We start from the raw sequence: 15,797 nt of genomic DNA on the forward strand, positions 1-15,797 counted from the left end.
CAGCATCCGAAAAGCAGACTCGATATCCGTCTTGGCTAGCAACGATCCTGACCCATATTGCTGTACCCATCGCACCGCCGCATCAAATGATGTATATTCAACTGAACATAATTCCTGTGCAATGCCATCATTCACCGAGAGCCCCTTCGGGTACGACAAATGCTGAATCAAACGAAACTTATTCAGCTCTTTTTTGGGCACAACCCCCAGCGGCGAAATAATCACCCTGCTGCTAGGTAATACCCGAAACGGTCCCGCCATCCTGCCCAATTCCACCTCCTTAGCCAACTTCACGCTAACCACATCCGGATGAAGGGAAGCCGACGTCAAATTTTTTACTGAAAAGGGGACCTCGTGCTCAGGAGGAGGGATTCTAAAACCTTCCAAAAACCCATCCGAAATGACCTTAGCCTTCAACTGATCCGGATACCTACTTAGAAAGGGGGCCATCGCGTGCACCCTCACCGGAGTCAGCCCTTTGACCGGTACCCACTGTCGGCTTTCCCTTACCCTTCTTAAAGCATTTTGATGCTCCGTGTGAGCTTCCATTACAATGGGAGCACACGTGTTTGAATTTACAGGAGCTCCCGTACTTGCATTGGCCATCATTAAATTGCCAGCAAGTTCCCACTTCCTTCTTAGTGCTTTGTGCCCCCTGGCTACTTCCCCCCGTGTCCTGCTGATTGGTTACCACTACTGCTGCTCCCGTGAAAGGACTACCCATACCTCACTGGGGCCATAACCTTCAGCCACAAACCAATGTCCTTTTGATCCCATCTGATCTCAGGGCGGACTGCCTTCCTCTGCCGAAATTGCTCGTCATATCGTAACAACGCCTGACCCCCGTAAGTCCTATGAGCCTCCCCAATAGCATCAAGGTAGCAAAACAAACCCGAACTATTATCAGGAGCTTTTTCTCCAATAACGCTAGCCATTATTGCAAAAGCTTGTAACCAATTGACAAACGTCTGTGGAATCAACCTCCACCTACGCTTCTCCTCCTCCTCTTTTTTACTGTCTTCCTTTTTTCCCTTATCCAGGTTAAACTTTTCCAACGGAAGAAGGGAAAAAATTTCGACATACTCGTCCCGCCAAATTTTTTCTTTAACCTCTTTTTTTAAATGCGCCCCCAACGGCCCCTCAAAGCACACATATATCTCCCCTTTCGCCCTATCATCCAGTTTTATAGTATCCGCATTTTCCTTTTCTGTCTGCACACAAACCGATACCCCAGAAGGTGTCCCAGCTGTACACCCCGCCGACCTGGCCGACTCGCTCCCCACCTGCAACAACGCCGGTTGACTAGGTAGCCAAGCCCCCGCCGGTGACAACCCCCTTTGAATGGCTCCCCCGCCGTCTATTCTCGCCAAAATGCGCGACATGCTAACAAACAAATCCCTAAACCCGCTTACATCTGACCCACTACCTCCCCTAACATTTTCCCTGCTGGGTCCAGACACCTGCCTATCGCCTACCCCATCCGCTACAGACCCCGCGGGCGACAAACCATACATAGACGCATACTCACGAAGCTGCGCAGGTGCTGCGTCCCCGCCAGCCGTACTCCCCGAGTCCTGATGAGTCCTTGGTTCGTCTTGTTCTTCTCCATAATCCAGTCCGACCGACCCCTGCCGCTCAAGGCCCGCGCCCCTGGCCTCCTCGTCACCAGGGGGGACCCGAGCCCGTGCTGACCTCCCCGCCGTTCGTCCTCCGCTCGTCCCTGCTCCAGTCCTCACCGCCGACCGTGCACATCCGCGCTTTTTAGACCCGGACTCGCCAGCCCGATCCGTGTTGGTCCGTGGATAACTGCCAGGCAACTCCGTGCTGCTGCCCGCCGCTCCATCCCTCTGCCTGGAGAAGCTTGAGCCAGGCAGCAGGTCCTGGAATTGTTGCTGCCTGCCCGTGTAGCTCCGCTGCTGTCTGCGCCCTCTGGTCTGTCTGGCAGGCACCCTGACAGGAACGTCGCCAGGTGTGCCTGCCGCGCTGGTGGTCCCTCCGTTCCCCGCTGCAGGATTGCCGCCCTTTTTTCTTTTGAATAACCGGCGTCTTGAATTGCCGCTGGATCTTGGAGCGGGGGGCGTGTCCCTGCGCCCGCCGCTCATTGGCTGTGCGTCCCTTTCATCTGTCTCCGGGGCCGGAAGTGACGTAGTCCCCATTTCCGGCCTGGGCTCTAGTACTGCGGCGCGCCGACGGGGGAGGCCGCACCACGACGGACCGGGGAACTTCAGTCGCGGACCGCGACCCGATGCAGGGGGAGCCCGCAGACCGGCTGGGCGGATTCCTGCCGCGGCGGGCACGCCGGCAGGGGATTCCGCCGGCATGCTCCCCGGACACAGGGTCCCCTGAGGGGCTCCGCAGCCTGCGTCTGCTGCCCGTACCGACCATCTCCAGGGAAAGCCTCTCGAGGGGCCGCGTCCTCCTGGCAATTCTTCCCAAACCCGACGGGGATTCTTCCTCTCCGGCATTCCCCAGAAGTCCGGCCAGCTGGGCCTCAAGCCACCCTCCTTGCCTGGATCTGGCAGTCTCCCTCAGCCTGGCGATAAGGGACTCCACGGACTCCATAATAGCGAGAAGAGTGTCCAAGCAATTAGAAAGGTAAAAATAATTTTATTTTTTTTTTTGATCAGTGCTCCAGAACTTCTTTCAATGACTTCTTCCCTGGACTGCCCGTTTTCCCGCACTTTTCCCTATTATACCTCTCCCCCCCCTTTACCCCACCCCCATCCAAATGCCAGCCCCTCCAAGCCTATACCCAATCCCGACCATTGGGATTTAAAAATTGCACCCTCCTGGCCAATCCCGGTCATGTGGGGCTTCCATCTAGGTTCCCATGCCTCCAGCCCCCTTCTTTACGGGTAGAGCATTTTTTTTAGCACAGAATTTACACTTGCTTCATAACGTCTCCTGATGCATATAAATACAGATCTAAAAGTAATGGAGCAGAACATACTCGTGTGCTCGCCATGTCTCTGCAATCTATCTCTCATGGTAAATATAGCTCTTGCCACCTGTGTGTCATGGGCATTTCTGCTCTAATGCATGCACAGGATCATTTGGCACAGTAAATGCAGCAATTTAAGCAAATTGCCTTGTATGCGTGCAGGTTACTATGGTTGCTTGTGAACAAGCCCTTACTCTTTGTTGGCCATTATTTATTTCCCTTTGTTCTACTGCCACCTGCTGGTGTTTTCTGTAATGGCTGCAGCAAGTCAGAGCCTTTGTTCAATGAAAACGTGCTCATTGTCATAAATGTCACATGCAATAAAAGCTGAAGAGAGGATCACTAGAGAAAACCAGGTCTGAGGTCTTGTAGGGCCCTTAAAACATAATTTGTTATTGATTGACACATCATAATTTCTAGACTTTGAGGCAGTCAGACAGTTATGCTGTTAAAACCCATTTTTACTCATTACTTTTAACTTCAACATCTAGAATAGTCTTCATGGTTAATCTCACCTTTTTAAGCAATTTTTTTATTTATTTTACTCATGTATATAGCATCATTCATTCCATATCACTTTACAGACATTATCATCGCTGTCCCCATTGGGGCTCACACTCTACATTCCCTATCAGTATGTGTGTGGAAGGAAACCGGAGAACCCGGAGGAAACCCACACAAACACGGGGAGAACATACAAACTCCTTGCAGATGTTGTCCTTGGTGGGATTTGAACCCGGGACCCCAGCGCTGCAAAGCAACAGTGTTAACCACTGAGCCACCTATATGGTATATATAGCAGACATACCCCAAGGGCAATCCTCATGCATAATATATGTATGTGGGGATTGCCTTTTGACGTGCAGAAAGTGTTGTTTGTGATCTAGGTTTATAAGGGCTCTTTGGATTGCATTCACACCTTTAGGAAAGGTCTTCCTGCCTTCATCTGAAAGGATCCACTTCTGATTTTGTACAAAAAAAAAAAACGTATGGACCCCGATTCATCATTTGCATTTTTCTAAATAAATGAAAAATGTCTTGTCTTTCTTTTGCCCTTGTGGATGTTGTGCCAAATTCATTGGGTGCACAATGTTTGATTGATATATAATTTTTTTTTCTTTTTTACACCTTTTCAGAGTAAAAAGTTGCACAATATTTTCAAAAAGCTTTGACATGTCACATGGTAGACTTCAACTATGCAAAGAGAAAAAATACAGATTCTGCACTTTATTAGGGTGCTGGAGTACAATTCCGCAAAAGAATTTGCAGCGTTTTGAAAAGTCTCAAATAATGAATTGTGCTAAAAGATCTGGACAACAAAACCACGCCTATAATGCCAAATCCCCCCTAAAAAAACCTGATGAAACCCAGTAAATGTAAAAAGATTACAAGTGAACTAAGACGCAAATAAACAGTCACTGTTAGGCTGCATTCTCAAATGACTGATGGGTTTTTTTTTTTATTGGACAGCACACAGACCCATAGAGTTTCATGGATCTATTCACACATCATATACAAGTGTGAGAATCCGAGCATGTCCTGTTCTGATCTCATTTTAAGGCCTCCTTCACATGTTCCAAGTACGTGTGTGGTATCCTTTTTTTTTTCACGGATTCCACATGTACCTGAAGAAAACACACAGACATGTCCATTCTTTCCGACCGTGGATAACAAGGGCCAATATAAGTATATGGGTCCGTGAAAAACAAGTACAGAACACGGATAGCATCAATGTACTGTACGTCTTTAACATTGCAAAGTATAGGAGAAGCTTTGTCATTTTAATTCTTTCTTTAACCATACCGGAAAAACACTGTTGACCTACTAATAGTAAAAACGGACACACGAATGACACACTAATGGAAAACACTGATGGAACCAATACCAGTTTTTCACATACTTGTTTAAACACGGATGTGTGAAGGAAGCCTAAGGATCAGAATAGGACATACTCAATGGGTTTGGATACTGTCCAAAAAAAAAATCAGACCGTACACTGAGACTCGATATGTGAATGGAGCCTTAGAACCATTTTTATTCCAGAAAACAAGCACAAAAGCAATGATGAATGATCCCCCTAGCTCTTATTGAACCACTATTTCAGCGGTGTAGAAGCAGAGTTTGCTGTGAGGACACGAACTTGCTCATTAACTAAGGGGACTACTAGTCGGATAGCACATAAAGTAGTGAGAGCATGAAGAGCAATTATGACGAGGAAGACAATAAGTGTTATGGTAATGATAAAAACAAACTGCAAAAAGGATTATAATGAGAATTGTTTCACTTTCCTTGGCACAGCGTTGGCTGCGTTCTAGGAGTGGGCCTGGTACTTTCCTTCATGAGTCAGGGCAGTCAGACTGACAGTCGAGTCCATGTCTCAGCTACACTACGGAAACTATACGAGTGTCTGGATAACAGCTCTGAGCAGAGCCGAGCCGTGCAAGAGGTGAGATGTCATCACACGTTTCTGAAGGAGTCCTCCGCTCATATTTCCAAGCATCTTCAGGTCTTTCTTCTTGGATATCTTCCACGCTTGGATTCCTTTTTTTTTTTGCTCGTTTGTTTTTGTTGGGTACAATACATTTTTACATCTGAAAGTGTGAATCTTCACAATAATGCCTTTTGTGGCTCAACGCTTCTTTTATTATAACACTTTGACACCTATATTATTATATTACACTGTAGAAAGATTTGTCAGGATAGCATTTTCTCCTAATATGTATATACCCCATTGGACACATTTTGTACATGTGGATGTAATCTACAGAAATGTTTAATGACCCTTAATTGTAGACCTTCTTTCCATGTAATATTTGAGTGTAAATTCATGAAACTTTAGTCCTACCTATTTAGCATTAACAATACCAATAGGCAGTCATGTGAGTACACCTTTTTATTAATTGCATAAACTCCTATAAAAACAGAGGTAAAAGAATATCGCTCTTCATACTAGATTCATGTGTCCTGTACCTTGGGGATATCCGTTTTATATTTGCTTGTGACCATTGGAGTGTTGTTCTTTCACCTCCTTTTTATAAGCTTTTTATCTTTAGATGTAATTAATAGAGTGCATTGATCTATTATTTGTGCTTGTGTGAGTCATTTTATGTAAGTAGTACACTTAAAAAGGAACCTGACTTCAGGTATATGCTGCCTGATCCACGGGCAGCATGTAGCAGACATTGGCTACATAACTTCTACTATTTATGCTTACCTCTGAAACGCTAATGCGCTTCAAAGAAAAAGTTTAAAAGCTGTTGGGCACCAAGCTGTACAAGAGACTAGATATGTAGGTCCATCAGCTTCTCCTTGCCTGCTGCCAGTGAGCGACGTGTCTATCCCTATACATGCACACAGGGAGAGACCTGTCACTCAAACATATATATATATATGGCAGAGATCAAACATCCTGCTCGTGGATCGGGCAGAATGTATCTACTGTCAGGTTATTTATTTTATTTTATATGTAGGATCCTTTTAAGAGTTAGAGCAAAATGTTATGGGGAGTTTTTAAGGAAAGTTGATAAAATGAAAGCTTTGACAATACATGTTATACAGAAGCTTTAATTTACGGAGCATTCATACAACTTTTTACAGGTCTTGTCATATGTCGTTGCTGGTGTTTCCGTGTCGGCTTTCAGTGCCGGCATTTTAGGCGCTGAGGAGGCAGAGCAACATATGAATAAGCTGAGGACTTTGACAGAGCAAAATCAGCAGGTAAGGACAAGTCCTGTCACCCAGTGCTTGGCTGAAGTAAGCTTGGAGCGCTGGTAACAGATTTGTATGGACACTGATGTCTCCACTTCTGCTTTTTTTGTGTAAGCAATAAGGACTTATTGCATCGCATTATGTTTAAGTATAGGGTTAACAAAACTGTACAGCTTTTATTGTCCATGATGATGGTATATTCCCTTCTGCACCCTGAATCAGAAGGTGGATTATGGGGCGGTTGTCGCCACCCATTTCTGGCCCGGTTGGCTCTTCCTTGACACCCATGGAGTGGCTCTTATCGCCACTTGTTTTTTTTAGATATTCCTTTCTATACATTTCACATTTCAGTGTGTCCTCAGCTCTCATCTGGCTTTATTATACTTATATAGCAAGGTATTATATGTGTAAAAGGCGCTTATCAGGCTAACTACTACCAATGGCAGCGATAATTGTGGACAGGGAACCACTAATGTCCGTAGTAGATACACTACAATAAAATAACTGTTCTATAGTAAAAATCGCGCTATCGGTAGTGAAAAAGAGATCAGGAGAAGAGTACTATTATTTTATAAAAATAAGATTTATTTGTTTGGATGCTAGCAATAAAAACTTAATAAAATACAGGATTTAATACAGGATTTAAAAGACGAGTGTAGACAACAATATTTCGATTGGGGTAAAAGAACTAATGGTATACAAGGTGTAATAAATAGTAAAATCCAGCGGTTAATCTGGTGTGGTAAAATGCCTGTGGTGGCTTGGTACCTGGAAAGAAGAGGAGTTTGGTTAGGGCTATTGTTCTCTAGTAATGAATATGCTTAGCTGGCTGTGGATCTGTTACTCACCAGGTATCAGAGTGGGTAAAGTGCAGGTGTGCACTAGGATTGTGGTCCGTCAGGATTCTTAGAGTGGGGCGTGGTCCTGAACGCTTTGTTATGCTCCTGGAGATTTAATGATATGGGGTTAGTGCTGTTAGCTCTGGGTAGGTAGATAGTGGGGTTAGCGACTTACCCACGGAGGAGCTGTTCTGCTTTTGGAGATTGCTTGTTAGCACTCCCTCAGTGGGGGGTGCAGCAGGAGGCTCTGGATTGTATCTCACTTTGTTGCAGAGATGTGACAGGGGGGCTTTTTGATTGCCAGTAGGCGTAGTAACGCTTGAGGATACTCAATGTCCTGTATATAGATATGGAGGAAGGGTTAGGAACTGAGGAATACAGGAATAGTCCACAGTGTGGTAAACCTAGATGTTTACCTGTGCGTGATTATCAGTAATCCAGGGGTGCAACAGGAGGCTCTGGATTGTATCTGTCTCTGAGCAGAGAGGTAGTAGGAGGCTACTGGTTGCCGGGTGATAGGGGGCGTTGTGGCACTCAAGGATAATTGATGTCCTGTATATAGATGGGGAGGGAGAGTTAGGAGCTGAGGTATACAAACAATAAGCCACAATATAAGTAAGCCCGGTTAATTACCTTGTTTAGGGTCCAGGTGTGAAATGGTCAGTCACCTTCTTTATCTGTGGCTGAAGGCCTAAATCAAGGGAAGGTGTTCAGGAGGTTCTGCAAGAGGGTTCAGCCTAGTGGTAGGTGCAGCAGGAGGCTCTGGCTGAGTAATTTACTGGCTAAGTAGCAGTGGGTCTTGTCCCTGGACGCTGAGGTGCAGCAGGGGACCGGCTGCAAATGTGGCAGGAGGCCTGGTCTGGATAAGTATATTCAAGTAGGTGGAAGGCTTTGGTGGCAGGCTGTGTAGTAGATATCCGGGCAAGGTCTATGGTTGTGGAGTCCGGTTTTCAGGCACGGTCCCTACTCGTGTGGAGTCAGGCAGGCCGCGTTCCTGGAATCCTGTCGGTAATAAAGAGGTGAGTGTGTGTGGTTTTGGTCCTTGTGGTGGCGTGTGTCATAAGCGGTGGGGGCCGTGGCCCAGAGTACTTACGGTCCGTAGTCCTGCGGAGATGTCAAGGAGTTGTGGGGCCCGGGGCGAGAGCGGGGTCCCGGCCGGTGACCGCCGCTACTCGCGGGCTTCCGGGTAAGTGGAGCAGGAGAGGAGGGGCGGAGAAGGTGAGGGGGCGCGTTCTATTGGAAGCGCGCGAGAGGCAGAGAGACGAGCTGACACGTGGTGTGCAGCGTGTATTGAGGACGGATGCCTGTGGGCGCCTTCTCTGCTGGGTCAGTCAATTCCAACGCGTTTCGACAGCTGACGGCTGTCTTCATCAGGGATAGTCTGGCCCAGTAGGTGGAGTCCTTTATATACCTGTCTATAATGACGTCATGGCAACGGTCCGCTGTTGGTGGCGTTGTCATGGTAACTATCAGTCGTTGAAAGCAAATAGCTCAATTTCGCTGTTAAGACCCCATGGTCTCAAGGTGTTTAATTTAAAAATCCACTCGCTTTCTTTTCTTGACATATGTTTGATAAAATCACCCTGTCTCCAATGTTTGTGAACTGTTTGTATGCCTATCACTTTAATTCCTTTGATGGATCCTTTATGTTTGTCCGCAAAATGCTTTGACAGGGGGTGGCCCATGTATTTATTTTTAATATTCCTCAGATGTTCATTAATTCTAGTGCCCATTGCTCTTTTAGTCCGGCCTATATACATTTTTTCGCAAGGGCACATTAGTCCATAGATAACCCCCGTAGTGGTACATGTGACAAAGTCTGTGATGGGATATGACTCTTTGCGGTAATTGACAGTGTGTGATTTGGCTGGTTTCAGGGTTTTGCATATTTTGCATTTTTGGCATGGAAAGAACCCTGTAATTTTTTGTTGAAAAGGTGTGACTGGTATTTTTGTGATGATATTATTTTTTACGGTGGGGGCTATGAGTGATCCTAGGTTCCGTGCTTTCCTGAATATGAGCCTGGGCCTATTGGGTATTTGATCGCCAATGATTTTGTCGTCCTTTAGTGTATGCCAGTGTTTTTCCACAATTTTTTTAAAAATGTGCGTATTGGCGGAGTAAGGGGTGATGATGGGCATGATTATATTGGGATTGGGATTGGTTCGTGTTGATTTTGTGGTGTTTGTATCAGTTAAGAGGTTTTGTCTTGGTATTGCAGCTATTTTTTCTTTAGTATTTTTAAGAAACTGAGCATTATATCCTTTTTCCAAGAAAACCAGAAAGAGCAAGATATAGTCGAAAAGAAACGAGCCAAATTTGGTAGAGATGCAGTACCTCTCACCACCCACCTCCCCAGTAAAGAACCACTAAACTTCTTCGAAACCTTGGATGAAGTGGTTGGTAGCCCAAACAATTCACTTATTTCTATTGATCAAATTTCCATTTACCCCACATCCGAAACAGATTCTCCACCAAATCATAATGAACCAGGCCCAAACCATACTGATCTTAATCCACTAGACCAACCTACCCCGCTTAGCACGCATAATAGATTCTCACCCTTACTTACTACTACTGTAGAGACACCTAATCCAACCACTCCACCCCCAGAAACACCATCATTACAACCAGATAAAACCCTCCCCCTAACAGCAACCCCCATCCCAACTTCTACCACCATCTTACAACCATTGATACGCAAACATAACAGCAAGGTGGATTTTTTTCGGATGGCCACAAGAAAAAACGCAAAAGAGGCACTAGGGGAGGGAAACTCACCCAAAAGAAAAAGAATAAACCCAAAGAAATAAATGGACACAAGTCCATCTATAATCTAAGCAAATATCAACTGACACAGAATGAAACTGCAGTCCTTAATAAAGGCCTAAAATATGCCCCAGCAACACAACTCGACAAATTCCAAGCGTATATAGGTATAAAAAAATTCATGCGACAACTGGCTATAAAGAAATACTATATGAAGAAGGAACACGCCCCAGAGACACTCTGCTCAGAGGAATCACCAAAATTCAGACACACTATACTTAAAAACAAATCTAACTTCCACCCTCTTCAAGAGTATTCAGAGGCCTTCAATACCTTTGAAAAAAACGTTACAGACGATATCCGCAGAATCAATAACAAACAATGCACCAAATACAAGAATAACCTCACCAAACTAGAAGTTCGCGCCATGAAACAATTACAAATAAATAATGAAATAATAATCCGACCAGCTGACAAAGGAGGTGGCATAGTTATTCTGGATCAAGAATACTATCACAAGGAATCACTTAGACTCTTGGGCGACTCTAGAACCTATCAGATCCTCCCCTCTAATCCAACCAACCATTACCAAAAGGAACTACGGAACCTAACCTTAAAAGGACTCCAAAATGGTTACATCAATAAAAATGAATTTGATTATGTTAATATTCAACACCCCAGACTAGCCGCCTTTTACCACTTACCAAAAATCCATAAAAACATTAATAACCCTCCAGGAAGACCCATCATCTCCGGTATTCAATGCCTGACATCAAATCTCTCCAGACTAGTAGATCACCATCTACAGGAGTTGGTTCCAACACTCCCATCCCACTTAAAAGATAGCAAACATGCTATCCGCATACTCAACAACACCCCATGGGATAACCACTATATCCTAGGAACCATGGATATAACGTCACTATACACAAACATCCAACATACCAAAGGATGTGAAGCCTCCCTCCATTTTCTCGAACAAATAATGCCTTCAGAACAAAGTACATTCATTATAGACTGCATGTCCTTCATCTTAACACATAATTACTTTCTCTACGAGGGGGACTACTACTCCCAGCAGTGGGGCACCGCCATGGGCACTAGGTTCGCACCCAGCTATGCCAACCTCTATGTTGGCAGGTGGGAATCCCTAGTCATTCATCCTGGAGGCAAACTACATGCGAACCTGGTCCTATGGCGGAGATTCATTGATGACATATTATTCATCTGGTCAGGCGACAAACCCTCCCTGGATCTATTTATACAGGAACTAAACAAAAATGAATTCTTTTTAGAATTCACATCTACCACTAGCTCCACTGCAATCAACTTTCTAGATCTCAATATTTATATCGAAAACCATTCCATTCAGACTCGTACATACCACAAACCCACTGATGTCAATGGCTATATTCCGCTAGACAGTTGCCATCTTCCAAACTGGCTACTTAATGTCCCCCGCAGCCAATACCTGCGCCTCCATAGGAACTGCTCCAAACAGGAAGACTTCAACAATGAGGCAGATTCACTCACGGAAAAATTCTTGGAAAAAGGATATAATGCTCAGTTTCTTAAAAATACTAAAGAAAAAATAGCTGCAATACCAAGACAAAACCTCTTAACTGATACAAACACCACAAAATCAACACGAACCAATCCCAATCCCAATATAATCATGCCCATCATCACCCCTTACTCCGCCAATACGCACATTTTTAAAAAAATTGTGGAAAAACACTGGCATACACTAAAGGACGACAAAATCATTGGCGATCAAATACCCAATAGGCCCAGGCTCATATTCAGGAAAGCACGGAACCTAGGATCACTCATAGCCCCCACCGTAAAAAATAATATCATCACAAAAATACCAGTCACACCTTTTCAACAAAAAATTACAGGGTTCTTTCCATGCCAAAAATGCAAAATATGCAAAACCCTGAAACCAGCCAAATCACACACTGTCAATTACCGCAAAGAGTCATATCCCATCACAGACTTTGTCACATGTACCACTACGGGGGTTATCTATGGACTAATGTGCCCTTGCGAAAAAATGTATATAGGCCGGACTAAAAGAGCAATGGGCACTAGAATTAATGAACATCTGAGGAATATTAAAAATAAATACATGGGCCACCCCCTGTCAAAGCATTTTGCGGACAAACATAAAGGATCCATCAAAGGAATTAAAGTGATAGGCATACAAACAGTTCACAAACATTGGAGACAGGGTGATTTTATCAAACATATGTCAAGAAAAGAAAGCGAGTGGATTTTTAAATTAAACACCTTGAGACCATGGGGTCTTAACAGCGAAATTGAGCTATTTGCTTTCAACGACTGATAGTTACCATGACAACGCCACCAACAGCGGACCGTTGCCATGACGTCATTATAGACAGGTATATAAAGGACTCCACCTACTGGGCCAGACTATCCCTGATGAAGACAGCCGTCAGCTGTCGAAACGCGTTGGAATTGACTGACCCAGCAGAGAAGGCGCCCACAGGCATCCGTCCTCAATACACGCTGCACACCACGTGTCAGCTCGTCTCTCTGCCTCTCGCGCGCTTCCAATAGAACGCGCCCCCTCACCTTCTCCGCCCCTCCTCTCCTGCTCCACTTACCCGGAAGCCCGCGAGTAGCGGCGGTCACCGGCCGGGACCCCGCTCTCGCCCCGGGCCCCACAACTCCTTGACATCTCCGCAGGACTACGGACCGTAAGTACTCTGGGCCACGGCCCCCACCGCTTATGACACACGCCACCACAAGGACCAAAACCACACACACTCACCTCTTTATTACCGACAGGATTCCAGGAACGCGGCCTGCCTGACTCCACACGAGTAGGGACCGTGCCTGAAAACCGGACTCCACAACCATAGACCTTGCCCGGATATCTACTACACAGCCTGCCACCAAAGCCTTCCACCTACTTGAATATACTTATCCAGACCAGGCCTCCTGCCACATTTGCAGCCGGTCCCCTGCTGCACCTCAGCGTCCAGGGACAAGACCCACTGCTACTTAGCCAGTAAATTACTCAGCCAGAGCCTCCTGCTGCACCTACCACTAGGCTGAACCCTCTTGCAGAACCTCCTGAACACCTTCCCTTGATTTAGGCCTTCAGCCACAGATAAAGAAGGTGACTGACCATTTCACACCTGGACCCTAAACAAGGTAATTAACCGGGCTTACTTATATTGTGGCTTATTGTTTGTATACCTCAGCTCCTAACTCTCCCTCCCCATCTATATACAGGACATCAATTATCCTTGAGTGCCACAACGCCCCCTATCACCCGGCAACCAGTAGCCTCCTACTACCTCTCTGCTCAGAGACAGATACAATCCAGAGCCTCCTGTTGCACCCCTGGATTACTGATAATCACGCACAGGTAAACATCTAGGTTTACCACACTGTGGACTATTCCTGTATTCCTCAGTTCCTAACCCTTCCTCCATATCTATATACAGGACATTGAGTATCCTCAAGCGTTACTACGCCTACTGGCAATCAAAAAGCCCCCCTGTCACATCTCTGCAACAAAGTGAGATACAATCCAGAGCCTCCTGCTGCACCCCCCACTGAGGGAGTGCTAACAAGCAATCTCCAAAAGCAGAACAGCTCCTCCGTGGGTAAGTCGCTAACCCCACTATCTACCTACCCAGAGCTAACAGCACTAACCCCATATCATTAAATCTCCAGGAGCATAACAAAGCGTTCAGGACCACGCCCCACTCTAAGAATCCTGACGGACCACAATCCTAGTGCACACCTGCACTTTACCCACTCTGATACCTGGTGAGTAACAGATCCACAGCCAGCTAAGCATATTCATTACTAGAGAACAATAGCCCTAACCAAACTCCTCTTCTTTCCAGGTACCAAGCCACCACAGGCATTTTACCACACCAGATTAACCGCTGGATTTTACTATTTATTACACCTTGTATACCATTAGTTCTTTTACCCCAATCGAAATATTGTTGTCTACACTCGTCTTTTAAATCCTGTATTAAATCCTGTATTTTATTAAGTTTTTATTGCTAGCATCCAAACAAATAAATCTTATTTTTATAAAATAATAGTACTCTTCTCCTGATCTCTTTTTCACTACCGATAGCGCGATTTTTACTATAGAACACATACTTATATAGCACTAGTAATATTCACCAGCACTGCATTGTTTTGTACTTATTTTATGAGCCTTATTAATATTAGTAGCGTTCCCTCGTCCCTCTCTAGATTTCAGGGGATCCACATAGTAAAAAAAAAAAGTTATTATCTCCTTCTCCCTTTTGGCAAACCAAAATTTTCAGTTTTGGTTGCAAAAAAAAGTTTTATTAGAAAGATAGCAGAACATTATTTTATAGAAATAAGTAAGGTTAGAGTGAATCTGTCCCTAGAAGAACCATGCCCATCTACGCTCACCACCCAGTGTTAAAGGCAATAAACAATACTCACTGTGTTTTCTGTAATATTTCTGGATTCCTTCCCTCATTTTTTCCTGTTTTTCTGGCAAATATGAAAATCCTGTTAAGAGCTTTGTTCAGAAGGCTTGTTCTTCGCAGATATTCAGTTTTATCTCCCCACTCCCACCCATAGCACTTGACAAGCCAAGTTCTTCTTGAAGCCTGTGCAAATCTACCATGTTCTACAATAAAAACTGATATTCCAAGCTGGCTGTTTCCCACCCTCCTCCTGTGATTCACAATATTTCTTTCTAATGGCCCTTTTACACATTAGATGAATTTCACCCAAACCTACCAATACTGGTTGAATTGGCCGACTACCAATCCATGTGTATGGGGGCCTCCCTAGTCTCCCCTAACAGATGGTGATGATGGAGAAAAAGATCCAGCATGTCTGATTTTGGCCTGTCTATTATTTTGTTCTCCCGGGAGATAAGCTGCCATCAGAGGAGTCATAGAGAACACAGGAGCGCCCAACGTTCCTCTATGGATGAGTCGGTGGAGATGGCAACTAACCAAAGCATTGTTTAGCAGACAGCTCTCTATTGTATATGAGGGACTTAAGTTTAGTTAGAGATCTGGCAGACAGTGATTGATCTGTTATTGAACCATTTTTTTTATTTAATCACATCTTAACATCTTGATCTTTAATCTGCTACAGACACCAGGTCTAGCTCTGGCACTGGGAAGTATTGTTCACGGCTTGTCAGTGGGTGGCCATGGGAAAGCTGAGGACTTGAACAATCGCTTGCTGCCTGCCTGGATAAAAATCCTGCTCGCCGAGGTAAACAGCTCTGTCCTTTATGGTCTCTTGTGGCATTCGCAAGACAATTACTAAAATAGCGACATTTTCTTCAGGGCTGTCCTACAATGCAGCGCCTAGCAGCACTCAATGGCCTTGTGGCACTGGTCGGATCAGAATCGGCAGTCATACAAGTAAGCACGTTATAAAGGAATTGTTTTGACATACTATGAAATTGTCCATAGTGATAAGACAGGATTTTTTTTAGTTGTTTCTTTTCGTGATCTTTAAGACAGGATTTCCTCATTTTTCATCAAATC

At 44.9% G+C, this 15,797-nt stretch overlaps 1 protein-coding gene and 3 long non-coding RNA genes across 6 annotated transcripts in view; 2 read left to right on the forward strand and 2 right to left on the reverse strand.

The window, feature by feature from the left end:
- The window catches only part of FOCAD (focadhesin), a 272,768-nt gene that overhangs the window by 230,045 nt on the left and 26,926 nt on the right, over positions 1-15,797 (forward strand). For both annotated transcript variants that reach the window (XM_073666136.1, XM_073666149.1), the window contains exons 29-32: positions 5,240-5,387; positions 6,539-6,658; positions 15,397-15,519; positions 15,594-15,671. In XM_073666136.1, coding sequence (XP_073522237.1) covers positions 5,240-5,387; positions 6,539-6,658; positions 15,397-15,519; positions 15,594-15,671 — 469 coding nt within the window. The remainder of the gene's footprint in view (positions 1-5,239; positions 5,388-6,538; positions 6,659-15,396; positions 15,520-15,593; positions 15,672-15,797) is intronic.
- On the reverse strand, positions 7,214-7,527 carry LOC141166002 (uncharacterized). Its single transcript, XR_012251231.1, has 2 exons — positions 7,498-7,527; positions 7,214-7,417 (listed from the first exon to the last, which is right to left on the reverse strand). It is a non-coding gene; the product is annotated as an uncharacterized lncRNA (long non-coding RNA).
- LOC141165996 (uncharacterized) lies at positions 7,983-9,089 on the reverse strand. Its single transcript, XR_012251229.1, has 3 exons — positions 8,582-9,089; positions 8,122-8,490; positions 7,983-8,040 (listed from the first exon to the last, which is right to left on the reverse strand). It is a non-coding gene; the product is annotated as an uncharacterized lncRNA (long non-coding RNA).
- Positions 12,470-14,348, forward strand: LOC141166005 (uncharacterized). Of its 2 annotated transcripts, none has more exons than XR_012251234.1 (5): positions 12,470-12,980; positions 13,072-13,440; positions 13,522-13,657; positions 13,737-13,898; positions 14,145-14,348. It is a non-coding gene; the product is annotated as an uncharacterized lncRNA (long non-coding RNA). The 2 variants fall into 2 exon arrangements; XR_012251232.1 differs by lacking the exon at positions 14,145-14,348 and adding an exon at positions 13,969-14,023.

This window comes from Phyllobates terribilis, unplaced genomic scaffold, assembly GCF_046119375.1.
Source record: "Phyllobates terribilis strain yellow unplaced genomic scaffold, ASM4611937v1 Scaffold_1__5_contigs__length_1240528914, whole genome shotgun sequence".
In the NCBI taxonomy this organism is placed as follows: Eukaryota; Metazoa; Chordata; class Amphibia; order Anura; family Dendrobatidae; genus Phyllobates; species Phyllobates terribilis.